The 20,297-nt window shown below is 36.2% G+C and overlaps 1 protein-coding gene across 1 annotated transcript in view; it reads right to left on the bottom strand.

The window, feature by feature from the left end:
• Window positions 1-20,297, bottom strand: part of Macc1 (MET transcriptional regulator MACC1) — a 72,148-nt gene that overhangs the window by 9,009 nt on the left and 42,842 nt on the right. The window contains exons 2-4 of the mRNA XM_021178531.3: window positions 13,865-13,987; window positions 10,059-12,097; window positions 7,252-7,440 (exon numbers count right to left, since the gene is read on the bottom strand). Of these exons, the coding sequence (XP_021034190.1) occupies window positions 7,252-7,440; window positions 10,059-12,097; window positions 13,865-13,979 (2,343 nt within the window). The 5' untranslated portion in view covers window positions 13,980-13,987. The remainder of the gene's footprint in view (window positions 1-7,251; window positions 7,441-10,058; window positions 12,098-13,864; window positions 13,988-20,297) is intronic.

Here is a 20,297-nt window from a genome sequence, read left to right as displayed (position 1 = left end):
TACCATTAGCTGCAGGAGCATTGAGGCATGTTTGCATTCCTAATGATTATTATATGTGTTCTGTGTTCAGCACATTATTCCCAAAATCCAGGTAGGCCTTACACCATCTCTGATTAGTAATATGTAAATATTGTTAAAAAGACGTGGCTGTTGTTTTTGAAAGAAAAAGAAATATAACTCCTCTGGGATATCCTATTTTTTCAAGAGAGACACTGTTTGATTAAAATCTGAAGATTAAGATTCTCTTGGCCGGGCAGTGGTGGTGCATGTCTTTAATCCCAGCACTTGGGAGGCAGAGGCAGGCAGATTTCTAAGTTCGAGGTCAGCCTGGTCTACAGAGTGAGTTCCAGGACAGCCAGGGCTACACAGAGAAACCCTGTCTCGGAAAAGGAAAAAATAAAGATTCTCTTGGAAAGCAGAAAAATATTGGTCTTGGGGTAGCCAGCTATGTTTGCAATAAAGAATATCCTTCTGGGACTTCTTGGATTAATCATGAACTAGACAATTACAGAGGAGGCATTCCTTGCAAGTCAGTTGCTCAAATTAGTCTATCATGATATAGAAGCCTGCTGGATAGGCCATTCTCACAAAATTCCTAGTTAGGGGAACTCCTTATTGTCTTTTTCCTAATAGGAGCTTTCATCCCTTGAAGACATATCTGAGTGTCAAAGTTTGGAAAATTTACATTTCTCTAATCCATTCTTTCCTACATAAATAGTAAAGCAAGTTCTGGGAAATATGATGGCAAGGGTTTAAAAGTGCACATGCTGTGTTGGAAGTTAAGCCTCTTGGCTGTGTAGCTCCAATATCTTTGATAAGCTATAAATTTTTCTCTGGGTAAAGTTTTTACTTTTTCCTGCTGTCAAAGAAACTGTACAAGATGCCATAAAAGCATCACTAAGCACATAAAGCAAAAGATGTAAAAATTTCTCACATACATTAGGTAGTTGATCACAAGTAATTACCACTGAGTTTGAGGCTTAGTAACAAAATCACAGTCACATATCCAGGCAAGAATCCAGGTCCCTGAGTTATAAATCATAAATCCAGCGTCATTTCACTAAAGGATCACCACAAATTAATTTTATTACCAAGTGGTTTTTAAAAACATTTCTGTTGAGTCTTACACTTAGCTGGGTTTGGTTTTCTGAAACCACAGAGCCCTCTCACCCTAATAACAGACTTAATAAAGAAAAGTTAAAATCAGGCCTGGGAAATGTAGCTTAATTGATAGAATGCTTGGCTATCAATCTCTGAGTTCAGTCTCTCCTACCACATAAACATGCATAAGGCCCATGTCTACAGTGGAAATCTGGGGAAAAAAATAAGTTCAAAGTCATTTTTAGCTGTATAGTGACATCTCTATGTGACACCTCTATGTGACACCCTATCTCCATATATATACATGACTGTCCCAAGTCTCTAATTCAAACACTGAAGTTCTGAGAGAATATTTTATATACTCTGTTACTGATAGGTGACTTTCCATAGAATATGTTTTCCTTTAAGAAAGAATAAATGTGTGTCTAACTGCAAAACAACAAAGATTTACATAGCAAGACTGCAACAGCTCCAGACTTAGAGAAATAAGGACACAGCAGAGTACCAAAATAAATAAACCCAGAGTTATCTGTAAACCAGAGAGTTCCAATGGTCCAAGGACATCCCTTGTATCTTTTGTCAGAAATATTTTCTGAGGAAAATTAAATGTTAAGCCCATAAGGAAAAGCAGATTGGCTAAAACTTTTCCTCATTTTTTCCCATATGTTAACAGCCTGCCAATTTCTTAGCACAAAGACCCTGAAATCACTCTGACATTTTTCTTACCTACATTCTTTCTCAGTCATGTCACTAAAAGTGGCACCATTTGATTCCTTTTTCCAGAAAAAAAATCACTCAAGGTCATAGCTTTGTCAAATCCAACTCTTTCTCTTCAACAAAACAATTGATACTATGTGTTTCCTGATGACAACTGTCATCAAATATCACAAATATTTTATATATGTTATATCATCCAACCATCTATCTAAACACATGAAAAGATAGTGCTGTATGACTAAGTTTAAAAATTCTTAGAAAAGTCAAGTAACTTGTCCAAAGTCAGGGGCTAATGAACAGAATAATGGACCAAGAATCCAGGATAGGGAGCTTTACCAGAAGTCTTGCCTAGGAATTCCTGCAGGAAAAACACCACATCTCTCTTCTCCACGTATGACATCCTGTTAGTGCACTCCTAGGGCTTACTACTAACTGGAGTCCAGGTTCTCTAAGTAACTGAAATGTTATTGGTTCTTTGGTATCTGGAGGCATCTCCCAAAGTCTCCTGATCACTTTGAGCTTTTCTTAATCAGTCAACTCTGTAAAAGTTCGTCTTCTGTCTAGATTAGTGGATGGGACCATAAGTGACAGAGACAGGGTTCAAACCCTAGCTCTGTCACTCACTGTGTCAACTGAATGTTACATAAATGCACTAATACTCAGGGTACATGTGTGTAATAAAAAGGATGATTCTAATGTCTTGGTGTTTGCAGAGATTAATGAAATATGTGAAGAAGATTCTCATATGACTGAGTTATTTTCATTTTATGGTATCATGTACTTCCCAATGAAGATGTAGCTCAATAGTGAAGCTTCCTTTAATTTTTTTTCTATTTAATAATTGGCACTTTATCATAAAATGAAAAAAGGTTTTATTTTACTCCTGTCTGTGTGCTTTGCAGTTTCTGAGCCAATGCTAAATAAGAACTGGTTGACTCACAAAGTATATTAAGTGTGTAGATGAATGAAACACTAAAGAAAACGATAAATGGGAAAGATACAAAACAGGAGTGAATTCTATATAAAACCTTCATTCACATATAAAAAATTATAGATTATTTTTTTCATACAGACATACACCTGTCTGTCTGTCCATAGTTTCTAAGATTGAGAAGGAGAGGCTGTATGCCCATACACACTCTTCTACTTATTCCCTTAAGAGACAGTCTTTCACTAAACCCACAGCTTGACTGATCGAATGCCAGTACCAATGATTACAAGCAGATGAAGCTGCTTGTCCATATTTGGCTTTTTATATGAGTGCTGAGATCTGAGCTCAGAGTCTCATACTTGTACAGTAGTCACTCTTAACACATTGAGCCATCTCTCCAATCCCCTAATCTTGGTTTGGTTGGGCTGTCCCAGAGGCTCTAGCTTATCTCCATCTCCACGCTTGACTTTTTAAAAAGGGCTACAGAAACCTAACCAGGGTCCTTACATTTAAAATAACAATAGATCACACCAGTTTCTACATTCTCACTTTTAATCAACATATAGGATAAAATATTTTGAGCACTCCAGATGTCAGAAAGGAAGGGGAAAATTAAAAAAAGACTGCTTCTAGAAAAAACAAGAGGGAATTAAACTTGAACTAAAAAGTGACTGCAAAAAGAATTATACCTGGTTGGCTATACTGTTCTCCATGTGAATATTTTCAGAGATGAAAAACAGATGGTGATTAAAAATCTTAGCTTTACTGAGTCTCCATGGAGACAGTGGCCCAGTGTGACATGCCAAAGGAACTACCCCTCCTAAGGCCTGCTGGTGCCTGTAGAGAGAAGAGGTAAGTGGGCAGAAGTAATTTAAAGTATAAAACGAACCTTCAGGGTTTTTAGTGAATAGGAAAGGAGGAGCCTGGTGTTTATTGTTAGAGAGAGAGTCCATAGATGAGAGTTACAGAGAATTCAATGTCACATTTGTTAATAATATCCAGAAGGCTGGCTGAGGATCTGCCTCAGGCTTATGTATGTGTGAGCTTTGGAGTCCTCTGATCTTCTTCCTGTAATGTCAAACTTTTTAAATTGTGCTATTTTTCTAGTATTTCAAATTAAAATTTGAAATATCCTCAGAAAAACTACAAAGAAATTGTTATATATATACACATATATATGTATATATATAATTTTTCATATATTACATCCTGACCCCAGTTTCCCCTTCTCTCCTCTTCTTGTAGACTCCCCTATTACCTCTACTTCTCTTCCATTTTCCTTCAGAAAAGGGTAGGCCTCCCAGGAATATCAACCAAATATAGCAAATCAGGTTGCAATAAGATTAGGCACCTCCCTTCATATTAAATCTAGATGAGGAAACCCAGAAGAAGGATAAGGGTCCCAACAGCAAGCAATACTAACTAGTTGATACTAACTTTCACAGAAAAAAGTTAGCATTTACTTACATCCTTGTATAGTATAAACATATTTTCTGAAGGAAACATTTTTCTTTAAAATATGTTTCCCATGGGCTAAAGAGATAGCTCAGTAGTTAACATCACTGACTTCTCTTACAGAGGACACAGGTTCAATTCCCTGCACAACAATCTGTAAGGTCAGTTTCAGGGAATCTGATACCAAATATGGCTTCCACAGGCACCAGACATGCATTTGGTGCATAGACAAACATACAGGCAAAACATCCATTCATATGCACAATATAAAACTAAGTCTTTTAAAAACCTATAAAATAATTTTTAAAATGTGTTTTGCTTATATCCATTTGGTTGGTTCTAAACATTATGGGCTTTAATAAAGTAGTTGTAGTAACTTAGAAGATAATTTGAGTTGTTGTTTATTTAAAAAAAAGTGATATTCTCAGAATTCTCCAAAGAAAGACTTTTCCTTCACTTAGAAAGACTGAATGGTCAAAAGCATTAAAATGCATGTGAAAGGCACATTCGGTATCCCCCTTCTTCAATCAGCTTGAGGCTTGATAAAAATGATCATGCGAATTTTGGAAGCAACACAATCCCATTATTGCTCAACTGAGTCCTGGGAAAACCAGCTGATATTTCCAGGTTCTGTATTACAGAGGACAGAACTGTACCAGGGGCACAGTCATAGAGGTAGAAATAGAGATTACTAAGAGAAGTAGGCCAGAGGGATGGGAAAGCTGTAGTCCTAGGTCATCAGAGTCAGTGAAGTAATACCTTTCCTTCACTTCTGAAGACGGTGGTTTTTCCCTCACACAGGTTCTGTGGCCAGAAGGAGGGTCTTCCAGTGGTTCTATCAACTGGTTTCTTTCCTTACACTAATTTTATGAGTTTCTAAGTTAATCCCCCACCACATTAATGTCTCTCGAAAAAAGAAAAATAAAAATGGAAAGAGAAAGCGAGTAGCCTAATCCTCCAGCCCTGAATACACCATCTTGGATTCCAAGTGCAGAGTTGAATGCTCAGTCTTGAAGCAAAAGGTCTTTGCTGTACAGTTAGCTTTAGGACATGCTAATTCTAGCAGTCAGTCTACATGGTAGGTGAATTTTTTGTGGCCCTCATATGTTTTGTTACTTTAAATACCATACTTATATTATTCCTAAAACAGTGCCAAATCCAGATAAGTGCCAAGTAATTGCAGAACATATTGAAAGTAAACAAAAAGAAGAAAAACAAGTTGAAAAGGAGGGAAACAGGGCAAGTGCGGGTATTGACATCCCAGTACTTTCACTCAGAACTGTTCATAAATCAGCTACTGACTTGTCAAATTGGTCATGTTTAAGATACTTCTCCTTTCAAGGAGAATAAAACACCTCAAGGACATTTTAAGGATATGGAAATAAGCATACATTGCCCCTTTAAGTGGCCTAACTGGTAAAATTTGTCTATAAGACATTTAGAGTGGCTTCAGGCCAAAATGCTCAGGAGTTTACCTAGGTTATAACATGTGTCAGATACTAGCTGTTAGTATTAGTTACAAGGAATTGAATTGTTGTCTCTAGAAAACATCTAGGGGCTTTTTCTTTTGCTTATAACAAGATTTTATCAGCCTTAGACATAGACTTAGGCACTTATGATTTGGGCTGTGTGAAAGTAAATAATGGAAAATAGGCCTGCATCAAGATTTTAGACAAACAATAAACACAATTAGAGAGACTCCAGATGCTTAGGAGGACTGGCAGGGTAAATAGCACTCCAGTAAGTCTAAACAAAATTCATAAAAAAAAACAAGGCCCTATTACAGACAAAAGAAGTAAAGCTTTCAATTAGACAGCTTTATAATTGGTTAACTGAAATGCCAGGACCACAGCAGCATAATTCTCATAATACTCTTTTCTCAGCCTGATTTTTCAACTCACTTAGAAAACATCTTGTGTGCTATGTTCACGATAGAGTCTGCTCATTAATAGGCTGTAATTCCTTTCTAGGGTTACAGGTATACGTGTAGTTAAGGCATATCTGTCCAGTCTCTGGTCTCTCCTAGATAGAGTTTTGTTTACAAGTCTTTGCCTGTGGGCTGAGTTTCAGGGATTCAGCAGCTGTCCAGCTGACAGCTGCTGGAAGGCATTAACTGACTTAACTAACTGAACACCTCCTGGAAAGTCTGCAACCTGGTCACCCAACAGAACTGTGGCTTCACAGTAAGAAGAGGAATCTCCAAAGTAAATATCATGTGTATGACTCAAAATGACAAAGAACATGCAGCTGGTGCTTCTAACATCACCATCTCAAAACAGAAATTGACCTTAACTAAAATCTCTTGAAAAAGTTTTAACATTTTACAAAATATTTTAACTTTAAAAAATATTTCATCACTGTAAATATTTTTATTTAATTCAATGAAAATCAGATCACATCACTTTTAAGGAAATCTAAAGAAATATGTGTATGCATGTGCATAGCAGAATCCACATAAACCTGGTACAAACAAGTTTTCTTTTCCTTTTTTTTTCAAGGTTTTCTGATGAATATCTTTGTATTAAATGCTGTTGTTCTGTGTATGGTATTTATACTTCTTATTGTGCATAGAATTCCCAGAGGTGACATGACTCTTGTCAGTCATTTCTAGTGGCCCCAAATCATCCGCTCTCCTCATATTCATCATTAAGCATTTATGATTTGTCATAAATGATTAAGTTTGTGTAGTGATGTTGATTAGTATATCTTGTGTTGGTTGACTTAATTGATATTATTGCTTGACTTCAAAATATACCTATTCTATGACTTCCATTCTTGTAGCCTTGTGTCCTCATTGTCCTGATGTAATAGATTAATTTAATCAAAAGCTATGTTAATATGAAATCCAATGAGAGAAATATGAATGATCTTTTTATAAGTATGATATATTTCAGACATGTCCAACAGTATTATCTAGATGGTAACTTCAGTTAGTAGGTCTTCCTGAATGTTCTTTCATTTATTCATGAATATGGAGAAGACTAACTCACATTTTCTTTACTTGCCTGTAGTCAGTCAGCATTCAATGGAATATATGAAAATCTTACCTCTGCTGAAACATCTCCAGATTTTCCTCGGTGAGGAATTTCATACGCCTGCATCTGATGCTTAGTGAGTCCTGCAGACTTCTCAGCAAGTTCCCTCCAGCTTCTTCCAAGTTTCACAGCTGAAGTCAGAATAACAGCCTCTTGGATAAGATGTGCCACTAACTCTTGGCAATCCATTTTTAGCAGAGCCTGGGGCAGCAAGTGTGGATCATATTTAGAAACAACTCATTGATTTTTTTCCCTCTAAACTATAATTTGCATTATGTATTTTAGAAATCTGAATCCCTTTCCCCACCACACATATAGTTGGGGTTTTTAAACTCAGAATGCTGATTCACATTTAAAAAAACTCAACAAGCAACTACAGTGATCATAACTATTCTAGAGTTAGAGGAAAGTTTTAATAGCCTCAGTAGCTAACCATAGGATCATGGATAAACCACTTTACTGATATATGTCTTAATCCCTTAATGGAACAATATCCATCCTTTATCAGTACCCATGACTCCAGCAATTAATAATTTCTGAATCTAGAGGTAATTACTTATTTTCCCAAAAAAACCCTTATTCTTTGCCCTACCAGAGGATTAATACAGAATCTATTTCAACTACATTTTTTAGAATCATGTTTATTGAATAGATATTATGATACTCCTTTAATTTTGAACAAAGCTACAGAAGTTTCTGAGTTTAAATCACTACTAATGTGATTCTGTTAATATAAACCAAAAGGTAATAAAAGTGAACACTCTCATACAATGGGAAAGTGAAATGTTATCAGACTATTTCTTAATTGTTCATGTCTCTACCTTGTTTCAGGCAAGTCTAAGAGTTTTTTTTTATGTTTTGAGGAATATATATATATATATATATATATATATATATATATTCGTAAACATGCTTGGCACTTCCTCATTATGTAAGGATACCTAGGGGTTTTATCCTACCTATATAAAAGAGTAAATAAAACTAAATTAATAAAAAAGCACCAATTAAAATGCACTAATATCCCCATGAGACCTATAGTTAGAAGTACAGTTCATTGACTGTAGTCAGTTCTATTGACCCCTCTATTTATACTGATAAGTGGTAGCTCCAGTAAGAAGCAATACCAGGTAAGCAAGTCTCCAAAGTACACTTGAGTTTTTGTGGTGAGAATAATTTCATAAGAAATATTTGCTATATCTTTGCAATGCTTTTTATAATGAATATGGTGACAGTACAATTCTGTCTAATCTTCTAGAATTAAGATAAAAATCATATGCTGAAGGACTTTCAGAAATATCGCATATATTAAGTAGACAAGGGCAATCACTCTTAACTTCTCAAATTGGCCCATCAAGACACAGAGCAAGAAAAAATTACACAAAGAATGTTTGAATATTCAACTCTATATCACAGAAGGATCCATTGCTTTGCTAAAAGATAGCCAGGCCTAAGCCTCTTCCAGAAGGGTGTCCTAATGGCACCACTGAGGCTTAGCATTAGTTGAATAAGTCTCCACCAGATTGTTTAATCAGGGCATTTATGATTTATTATTCCCTCCCCAAACTTCTGGTATGATCAGACCTAAATGTTCAGGTCATTAGAAAAAGATAACTTATTTTCAGTTGCTAAGAAAAGAAAGTAACTTCTTGTTGGTAGTTCTGTAGTCTGTGATGAACATCTAAGTTACCAAAAAAAGAAAAAAAGCTATTATAAAATGAATGCATGGCTTCTAGGAGGCAGAGAAGTTTCTAATATTCAATCACTTGGTCCATAGTCACTGAGAACATAATAAATAACAACATAACATACCATAATAAAACTGTCCACTAGTTAACTAGACATTATAAGTCTAAAGTTTTAACTGCTCTTGGTTGTTAATATATTTCTTTAACATAACAATTACTATTAACGCCACAGATTGAATTTACCCACCATTTTTTTCTTCTGTTTCCTGATTTATTAGAATTTACGTTTTTACTGTCTCTGCCCACTGCCTGATTCATCATTTTTGTTCTTATAAGCACTGTTTTCATAGTTATTCTATTCAGTAAACTTACTAACATGTACTTACAATGTATTTAAGCACCCCCAACACATATACACACATTATTTGAAGAATGTATTAGCATTTAGAAATTATTGGCTATAAGCATACAGCCATATGTTAATGTTCTTTAGAAATATCATCTTGATGGTTTTTTTTTTTACTATAACACTGAATTTCTGCTTTAAAACCAACTTTTTTATAACTCTCCTCAAGGCTTTTAATTGGGGTTAATACATGCTGTAAAGAGTTGACCCTTTAGAATTCCATTAGAATATTAAATACAATGTTAGCAGAATCATTGCTGGAATCATGAAGCATTACATACAAAGAAATATTAAACTGATAAAGTAAATAGATAATACTTATGTGTTTGAAGAAAACAAACACTCAAAAATGAGCCTCACATAAGCCTGGGTAGTATTGTTTATTGTTCTTCTTTAATTTTATATTATGGAGCTCCTATAATATTTGAAGGGCTGTCTAAATATATGACAAAAGAAGAAATAATTTCTTGAGTTTAAAATAAAAATCCCAACACAAACACAACTTTTAGATTATCTTTACAGACCAATTTTCTGAGAAAAATTACAACTCTCAGTTCATGAATCCAAAGCTATGACCTTGCACAAAAAGTGAAAAACTTTTTGGGTGTTCAATGGATTCAATGTATCTGAGACCTCTAGGTTTTCATTTCACCTCTAATTTTTGTTATAAATATCATCAAGTTTATCAAATTCTCTAAAATGAATTATTATGATCAACCAATACTTACCACAATCAGTTCATAAAGGAACTTCCTGGTATTTCTGTCTTCATGGCAATCTTCCTTTAACTTCTTGACAACGTAAGAAACCCTTTCTGGTTCCTTGTCAGCTTGAATTCTATTAAAATCTTCCTGTGCCAGATGTGAGTAACCCAGGACATTAGCTAAAACTTTCCAGTCGTGAACTTTTTCTGACACCAAGGTCAATACAACAGAATATATATAAGTCAGACTTTTAAATGGCAAGGCAATTTGTTCCAGAAGATTCTTGGTTGTCAAAGTGCCATCAGACATTGATATCACCTGTTCTTGGGAAATCACTTTGACATTTTTACAATGCACGAGTCCGATCTTACCTCGGAGGACTCCTACGTACCATTCTTTCACTTTGGACTGTCCTATGGCTCTTACTGTACCTTCACCAAGAAGGGCAATTGTGTCTCCTTTTAAATATTCAAGCAAATAGTCAATCTTATTTTGCCTCAGTACTGTCTTCAGTGCAACCCCATAATTGGTAAAGTTCAATTTTTTATCTTGGAAAGTGGGATACTTAACAAGTCCTGTTGACAATAAAGGCACTCTCCTGTCTTCTCTCTTCTGGAAAAATCCTGGCAGATATGAGAACCTTTTTAGATTTGGGGATGGATCAGGTGAAGTGACAAAGAACTGTGTCACTGGTTTTCCATTGGGGGGCTTTACCTGAACCCGGAAAACAAACAAGTGCATCTCTCTGTGATCAATTGAAGAAAAGAAAACTTGTTGATGAACTACCACGCCTGCTTCCAATTGCCTTTGTGCAATTACTTTTCTTTCTCCCTCTTCCTTTACTTCAAAATCAGGATCACACGAAAAAGCTGAGATAATTAAATCTTTTGGCTTGTCAAGTGAAAATGAATGTTTTCCCCAGAGGTGAAATACGACTGGAGATGTGTTTTTTCCACCCTTCCTAATGTCAGAGACTGTAAACTTTCCTGGCACATAGTTGTGTCCACAAACAGTGAAAACAGTAGTAAAGCTTGGATGGAGATATTTAGGTCCATAAATTCCAATAGAGGTGGTTTTGTGGATATAATCCCAAATAGTAACAGCTGGCGGCTGAATGATCGTAGCTTGTGCAGCTATGACTATATACATTACATGGCTCAGGTCAAGAAGCTTAGCTTGGATGGTATCTTTGTAGATATAGCAGGTGTTTAATGCTTGGAAAGGGCCTTCTCTGTCCAGGCTGTGCAAACACACCATTTTAGTCATGACTTGGCTCAGAGGATCTGTTTTTACTTCTGTTCCAGTTTTCATCTCCAACAAAATAGCTTCCATGGTATTCAGATTGCTTAATCTGATTTCCAAGAGAGGACTTACAGTACAAGAGAGATCATGGTTCAACTTTGGTGGAGGATCCAGAAATGCTCTCAGAGATACCTCCTGGAATTCTCCCACAGCTATATGTCCTTGGGGTACATGAATAGTGATGTCTGAGTCAGGTAATTGGACTGACCCTCCTTGGTGATTTAATTTACAAACTGCAATGGTCTCCGCAATTTGTGTTTGAGCCCACCCAGGACTCTGATTAATTGTATTCAGATCTAGGCAAGAGCGAGCCAACTGACGTTGACTTAGCCAAGCCATTTTATATGCTTCTCGGTCATTTTGTAGCCATTCTAAGTCTTGTATTAGGATCTGATCAGAGCTATGTATACTTTGATGAGTGTGTGTCCTATCACCTAAAACATCCAGGAGTTCAGAAACACTCTTAGACCTTCCTGACTTCCTTGAGGAAGATGACTTAAGCCCCTGATCCATGTCAAGTTCATCACCAGAGGAGTCAAAAGAATTTTCTGTTTCTATTTGTCTTAAAAAAAGAAAAGGATCTTCCTTCAAGATAGACATATTATCTCTCTTTTTGTTATTTCTTAGCTGTGTGATGTCCTCCAGAAATGGGTTTGAGGCAGACAGTTCCTTCCAGAATGGATTTGTAGCTTTGGCATCACTATCACCATGGAGGGTAGGAGCATCTGGCCAGTTGTGAGGCAAGCCTAGCCCTTGCCGTGCTTATTATTTAAACAAAAACAAAGCAAAGATAAAATGAAATAAGAGTCTAAGATACAACCATGATTTCTTCATACCTTAAAATTTCTTCATACCTTAAAACCTCAAAATTTACTTTAGATTTTCACTTTTGATCTCCAGGCTGATGTCTACTAGAAACTCAGGATTAAATCATATTAATTTGTTTATAATGAGGAAGGGGCATTTTATACATAGTTGTTTTGAGTAGTATATTAATTTTATCTTAATGTATCATAAAATATAAAGTAAATGTTGAGTACAGTATATAGTTACATACAATACATTAATAATGTATTTAACACATTTATTTATGCTAGCATAAAGTTATACCTTATTATCTTATGTTTCATTTTCCAAAAGTAAACTCCTGAAAAAACAGGCAACATCAAGTTTTTCTAAACATTGAGCTGTTGATCTCATCATATCCAAAAGATTAATTGGTTTTTTTCAAATGATATCTGAGAAATGTCAAAAATATCGACACACAATCAAATAGTTTTCAAAACAGTCTTCTAAGTTAACATTATCATTATTCATTTTCTGGTGACATTGTATTAATAGACTTAATGATATATTTTGTATGTGTATAAAAGGCCCATGAAAAAACAGATTTCCCATGAATTTATTGCCTCTAAGTATTTTACTGGACTTTGGAGAGATTGTATTTGGTAGGATGTCACCAGACACAGACACACTTTACTACATCCTTGGAAAGGGATAGAAGAACACAGAAAACATTTCTAATCCATCCCGTAGCATCAGGATCACTTCATGTTTAGAATAGCATTTGTTTGGCTCTTTTATAGAAATACTAGTCACAAACATGTGGACATTGTGCATTCGATACTGCTTTAGGGACAATGAAAGCTATCATAGATAATTGAGTTATCTGAAATTCTCTAGAAAAAAGAATTTCAGAAAATTGTTACTTTTTTTCCTATATTTGTGGAACCTTTATCTTAAGTGAGTTATGCTACTATTAAAAGGTATAAGACAGGTTTTGAAAAACAAAAATAGTATTTCCCTTATTACTACAAATCCCCAACTCTCTTAAAGCTTAATTTTTTTCTCTCTTAGTATCAGGTCAATTGGATTTTGCTCCATGAAGATTATTAGGTTTCTCAGTTCCTATGTATCTTCGTCTCCATCCCCCCAAGTTTAAAATATTTGCAGGATATACTATTCACTTGTTAATTTGTGCCTCTTTTTTGATATCTGTTTTTAATCTGTGAGTGTGATTTCTTTATTTGTGTGTGTATGTGTGTGTGTTGTATATGTGTTGGAAGGAGTACACATAATTATATCTACATGTGGCAAACAGAAGTCAACTTCAGGTGTATTCCTTTATAACACTTCACCTTATCTTTGAGACAGCACTGAAGCTGGAGTTCACTGATTAGTTACACTTGCTGGGCAGTAAGCTCCAGGTATTTGCCAGTCTCTGATCCATAGTGCTGAGACTACAGATGCACACTCAAACATGGATTTTAATGTATACTGGCAAAACAAAGCCTTCTTCTCATTCTTATAAAGCAATCATTTTACCCACTGAGGCATCTTTCTAGCCCCTATTAGTGTGCTTTCTTAAGAAATCATTTACTTTTAATGATTTCTACTCTGTGATAGCACTTGTACTTGATAATTTTGTAAATCTTCCATAGCACCTTTTAGAGGCAAACATTCCCTATGTACTGGTAATTATTTTATTTATTTACATAACAATATTATCATATTATAAATTTTTGTACCTGTAATATTTTGATTTTTTGAGAGTTTCGAGGCTTCCATGTCAATCAAATTTCCTTCAGATCTACTTCGACCAATTCCTCGTGGCCAACAATAGGCTCTTTCACTGATTAGCATTTTGCTACCTACAAAGCAAATAGAGGTATATTTATTGTAAGCACATATAAGTAAGATGACAGAGGAAACAATCTAAAAAATGTTCATTCATATTTAAACAGAAAACTTCATGTAAGAATATCTACATATGTCTCTCATTCTGGTAGATATCCAGACATGTGTGTTACCATTTTCTTTTATGACAATTTTGGAATAATCACAGTTTAACCTGGTAAAGAATTCATTAATGAGTTAGTATAAAATAATCAGCGAACATCTCAAAGATAAGACGAAGGATAATAAATTGATACTTTAATAAATAGAGAATATCTGACTACTAGAAAATTACATATAACAAACATGAAAGTAAACAACAGTCATCCAACTAGACTTAAGGCTTACATAATAGAAGGGAATTCACACCAGACACTGTAAACCTAGCCAAATGAGGAGAATTACTGCCACTCTCCTAAACAAGTTTAATTTCTTTTTTTTTACAAGTATAATTTCTAATTGCATTCTAAATACCCATCCTTTACCCACAGATAGGTGTAGCTCTTACCCTTCATCAAAGATGCTTCTTTCTGCAGCAGAGACTATTACAAAGAACAACTGACTATGGGTACCTACTCCCCACTAGATATATCTACAATACAACCCCTATACCTAAGGCTCAGGAAACATTTCAGGGTGAGAGACTGTAAAACTAGAAGACCAGGAAATAGTCTTTGAGATAGTGTCTTTTGTATGACAGGAAAGCTTTACCTGTAAAATCTCATATGGTATCCTAAACAGAAAACCTAATAAAAAGGGAAATTATATATACTCTGGTAGAAGTATTAATAGATACAACAAAACCACTTGGAAATCCATCTGGCAAGATCTGTGAGGACATTCACAGCCTGTTACCTAGGGATTCCAACTCTATTCAGTTGCTTTTCTGAAACTATGTAGGTAACTAAAGAATGGTGAAGTCTAGAGAAGTCTTCCCCAGGAGGAACACTCCAACTGGTTATGCAGTATCAAATGTTCAGCCCTGAAAACATACATGCTGTAGTATTATACAGACTTAGCAAGGCGTATTGCTATATTTAGAATACATATGTATATGCATATATGTGTAAAAATAATTAATGAAAAAAAGAGGCCATAAATTTGAAAGGGAGCAAGGGTGGAATATATGAGTGCTTGAAGGAGGGGGGAAAGAGAAGAGGAAAATGTAATTGTATAATAATCTAAATTTGAAAGGGTATTATACATAATGTCCATTAATTATGTAAATATAAACTGAATTTAAACAAAATATCTTTTACCATATAAATAGATAAATTGCGGTATTTTGTTATACAAGTACTTTTCCATGTTAATACAGATGAATTACAATTGAAAGTGTAAACATCATGTTTAGAGTTTTTATTTCCTGAGATTCATGTTACATGTAGATTTCTCTTTGCGTCTTGGCAGCACTGAAAATGTTTTAAAAATCTGATTTTCAGTGGAAATAAGCCCCACGATGTTGGCGAGATGGCTATATTTAAAACATGTCCCACTCTTCCAGAAGACATAGGTTCTATTCCCTTGTAGGGGCTCCTCACATTAGTACCAGTGCATCCAACACAGCCTTCTAGACTCTGAAGGTACAGCATGCACAAGGCTGTTACAAAGACACATGCAGGCAAGATACCCATGCTTATAAAAGAAAACCTTTTCAAGCCCAAGTAATAGGACATGACTAAGTTCCAAAGGAAGTAAGACTGGCATATAAAACTCTCTTCCTAATGTTAGAGCCAGCACATACACCTGGTTACATAAAATTCCTTCTTCTCTATCCTAAAGTTCCCAATGTTGCCTCCTCAGGCTGGCCAACATTCCTGCCCACATTCCAGCAATAGCCTTTTTGCTTCTTCTGACTAATGTGTTGGCAATAACTCCTTCAAGTTGACCATCCTATTTGGCATAATACTTTAAAGTTATTGACTTCTTTTCAAAAGAAGTGGTTTTGGGTGTTGTTTTCCAGAAAGTGGTGAGTCATGTCTTTAATACCAGGTCTTGGAAAGTTGAGGCAGTGGGATTGCTGTGAGGTCAAGGCCAGCCTGGGCTACACAGTGACTTACAAGTCAGTGAGGTACCAAGAAAGATATCACTCACAGACAGAAAAAAAAAATAAAGAAACTAAAAACCTTTTCTGCTTTAGAAAGAGAAAATTGAAAAAGAAAGGAGGAAGAAAAGAGGGGCACAGAAAGGAGGAAAGGAAGGACACTGGCAGAAATATCTTCAAAGGAAGCACACTTAACGACCCAAACGGTCCAATGACAAGCTTTCCTCTGATAGGAAATTACATTGAAAGATTGAGTTAAAAAATTGAATTATGCAATATGCAAATTTCTTTGAGTCCTCGAGTTTCCTGGCAGCCCTTTAAAAATTCCGTGGTTGGATTTCACCAAGTATGATGTCCAAAGCTAAAAGTCCTTAGCACACCACAGTCTGACAGAGCTCAAGTCCTCTAGCAAAATTCAGCAAACTCTAATTAACATAGAAAAACAGGTCTTTCAGTGGAAAAGCATTTTCAGAGAGATAAAGTACATTTTAAATGAAAAGACAATTTAACCATCTGCCTGAGCTCTTTCATTTCTTATTGGGGGGAGGGAGGGAAGAACAACAAAGAACAATTTACATTCCAAGATTCCTTTGAAATGAATAACCTTCCAAGTTAAAAGAAATCTTACCCATTAAAATAAAACAAGAAACCTTCACTCACAGGGAAAACACTCACAGGACTTTGGACAATTAATATTACTATGGAAGGATCATGACACTTCAGGACGGCCAGCACAAGACCCTCGATGATGGATTAAAGCATCTTGGGAACAGAGGAACAGGGTTATTCCTTGTAGTTCTTCGTAGATTCACCTTTCAGTACCGTCACCCCAGTCATCGGCTGTCCCTCAACCTGGTTCTTTTAAAGTCCAGTACCAGATTCACCTGCTGGCCTAATCAAATACAGCCTGCTGGGCTCACCTGACTGCTTCTGCAGTAGAAAGTCTGCAGTTGTAGCCAAGAATCTGGAACAAAGTTGCCCAATGATTTTGTGTTTGTGTGAGGCTCATGCTGAGAGACACACCCAAAAACTCCAGTGCTTTCCCATCTGGGTTCCAAGCTGCTTCCAACAGCCTCCTGAAATTCTTCCTTTCCCAATCCTCAGTAAACAAAATTCACCACAGTACTAGATCCTAAATCTGGATTAGAATATGGACAACAGGAGATGTGAAATATGGCAAACAATCTGGAGTGGCAAAGGAAAGCATGTGCCCTTTTCAGAGAACAAGACTTGTTTATCCAGGGTGGCAAAGAGAACAGTCACACTTATCACTACCTTGTGTTTTCTTGCTGTTTTACTTAAGGCAGCTGCTATCCAAAGCAGCATTTGTCATCAAACATTTTCTAGAGAAGCATGAATCTGTGTTTTCTGGAATGAGCAGATATCAAAAAATCCTACTTTATTTGGAACACAGGCTTTCTGATGTGCCTTTTATTTAGTATGAATTTTTAAAACCCAGCCACCACGTTTTACTTAAAGAACTGATGAGTAAAGTTTTGTCCTTGCCATATTTTACTAATAGTAATCAGCAGTTAGGCAACTGTTAAAACTGACCAAATATACAACTTAAATACTTCAAGAGCTTTTTGAGGGAGAAAAAAGTGGGAAGAGGGTATAGAATTTGATATATAACAAACAAAAAACAACAACAAACCTTAAAAACAATGCATTTTAAAAGATTTCTTTCCCACCACCCCAGCTGGTCATCCTGGGACAGCCTGCAGAGGTGAGTGGTGCTCCATCCCCTGAGCTCCATTGTCTAGCTCTGGGCTTGCTATTTGGTCCAGAGGAGCCTTGCAGGACGCCAAGAATGTCCTGCCTCCCTGCGGAAACCTGTCAGGGTCCCCCAAACAAACCAGCTAACAGCCCTGCCTGATCAATCTCATCCTAGTCGGATATGCCCACCATCCCTCCAGGGACACAGCCTGCAGAGGTGAGTTACACACAGATCCCTGAGATCCATTGTCTAGCTCTGGACTTGCTCTGCAGTCAAGAGGACACTTGAGGGACCCCAAGTGCATCCTGTTTCCCACTGGAAACCTTTGGGGAGTTCCAAGACTAACCCGCTTGGAACCCTGCTCCACAAGTCCTATCCCAGTCAGATTTTCCAGTCATCCCAGTTGAGTCACACTGAGACACAACCTGCAGATTAGGGTCTGCCCATGGCACAGTCTGCAAAGTGGAGTCTGCCTGAGGCACAGCCAGCAGAGTCCAGTACCCTGACCTCCACTGTCTGTCCCACTGCTCGCCCCACCTTCCCAAGAAGTCCTGGTACCATTAGGATCATCTAGTCAACACGAGGGAAAAACAGATGCCTAAATGACAGAGTAAGGACACAATCAACAAGACCCAGGGCAATATGGTGCCACCAGAGCCCAGCTATCTTGCTACAACAAACCCTGGATATCCTAATGAAACTGAAGCATAAGAAGAGGATCTCAATCCAATCTTCCAAAGATGGCATAGGCCTTTAAAGAAGACATGAATAAATCTCTTAAGGAAATACAGGAAAATTCATTCAAACAGGTAGAGGGATTAAAAAAAAATAAGCAAATAAATATAAAGAAATACAAGAAAAGACAAGGAAACAGGTGAAAGATATAAATGAAACTGTTTAATACCTGAAAGGGGAAATAGAAACAATAAAGAAAACACAAACCAAAACAATTCTGGAAATGGAAAACCTAGGAAACAGAACTGGAACTACAGACATAAACATCAATAACAGAATACAGGAGATGGAAGAAAGCATCACAAGTGTAGACGATATGATAGAATAAATCAATATATCAGTCAAAAAATGCAAAATCTAGAAAGTTTATGACACAAAACATCAATGAAATCTGGGAAAATACCACACCTAAGAATAATAGGAGTAGAAAAAGAAGATCCCAAGTTCAAAGGCCAAGAAAATATCTTCAACAAAATCATAGAAGAAAATTTCCCTAACCTAAAGAAAGAGATGCCTATAAATTTACAAGAAGCTTACACAACACCAGACAGGACAAGAAAAAATTCTTCCACCATATAGTAATAAAAACACTAAATATATGGAACAAAGAAAGAATTTTAAAAGCTACAAAGGGAAAAGGTAGACATATCTGCATTACACCAGATTTCCTATCTGAGACTCTAAAGATTAGAAGGGCCTGGAGTTCTTGCAGACCATAAGAGACCACAGATATCAGACAAGACTACTATACCCAATAAAACTTTCAATCACACTTGTTAGAGAAACTAAGATATTCTAAGACAAAACCAAACTAAAACAATACCTTCTACTAACCCAGCTTTACAGAGGATACTAGAAGGAAAACTCAACCTCAATAATCTAAAAAACACAAGAAATAAATACTTTCACACCATTAAAACCAATGGAACACACACACACACACACACTCAACTACCACCAATATCAAAATAAGAGGAAGTAACAATCATTGGTTATCAATATCTCTCAAAAACAATGGACTCAATTCCCCAGTAAAAAGCCAAAGGCTAGCAGAATGGATCCATAAACAGAATCCATTGTGTATATAAGAAACATACTTCATCAATAAAGATAGACATCATCTTAGTATAAAGGCCTGGAAAAAAGTTTTCAAGGAAACAGACCCAAGAAACAAACTGGAGTAGCCATCCTAATATCTAATAAAATAGACTTTCACACAAAAGTGATCAAAAGAGACAGGGAAGGATACTTCATTCTCGTCAAAATTAAAATCCACTAAGAGGACACTTCAATTTAGAATATCCCAAATCCAGGGGTACCGACATTTATAAGAGAAACATTATTAAAGCTTAAGTCATACATCACAACCCACACATTAATAGAGGGAAGCCTCAATACTCCACTTTAAACAATGGACAGATCATTGGGACAAACACTAAACAGAGAAATAATGAAACTAACAGAGGTTATAAACCAAATAGAACATTTCACCCAAACACAAAAGAATATACCTTCTCAGCACCTCATGGAACCTTCTCCAAAATTGACCATATAATTGGTCACAAACCAAACCACAACAGATACAAGAAGATTGAAATAATCCCATGCATTTACCAGATCACCATGGATTAAACCTGAACTTCAACAAAAACAGAAACAACAGAAAGCCCAGATATTTATTGAAACTGCCCTCTGAGAGGCTCCACCCAGCAGCCAATGGAAAGAGATGCAGAGTTTTACAGAAGAGTTGGGTTTGAGGGACTGAAGAAGACATGGACTCCACAAGAAG

The sequence above is a fragment of the Mus caroli genome, unplaced genomic scaffold (assembly GCF_978045245.1).
Source record: "Mus caroli unplaced genomic scaffold, Mus_caroli_1 scaffold_14, whole genome shotgun sequence".
NCBI classification, from domain to species: Eukaryota; Metazoa; Chordata; class Mammalia; order Rodentia; family Muridae; genus Mus; species Mus caroli.
This window is presented reverse-complemented; position numbering and strand designations above follow the sequence as displayed.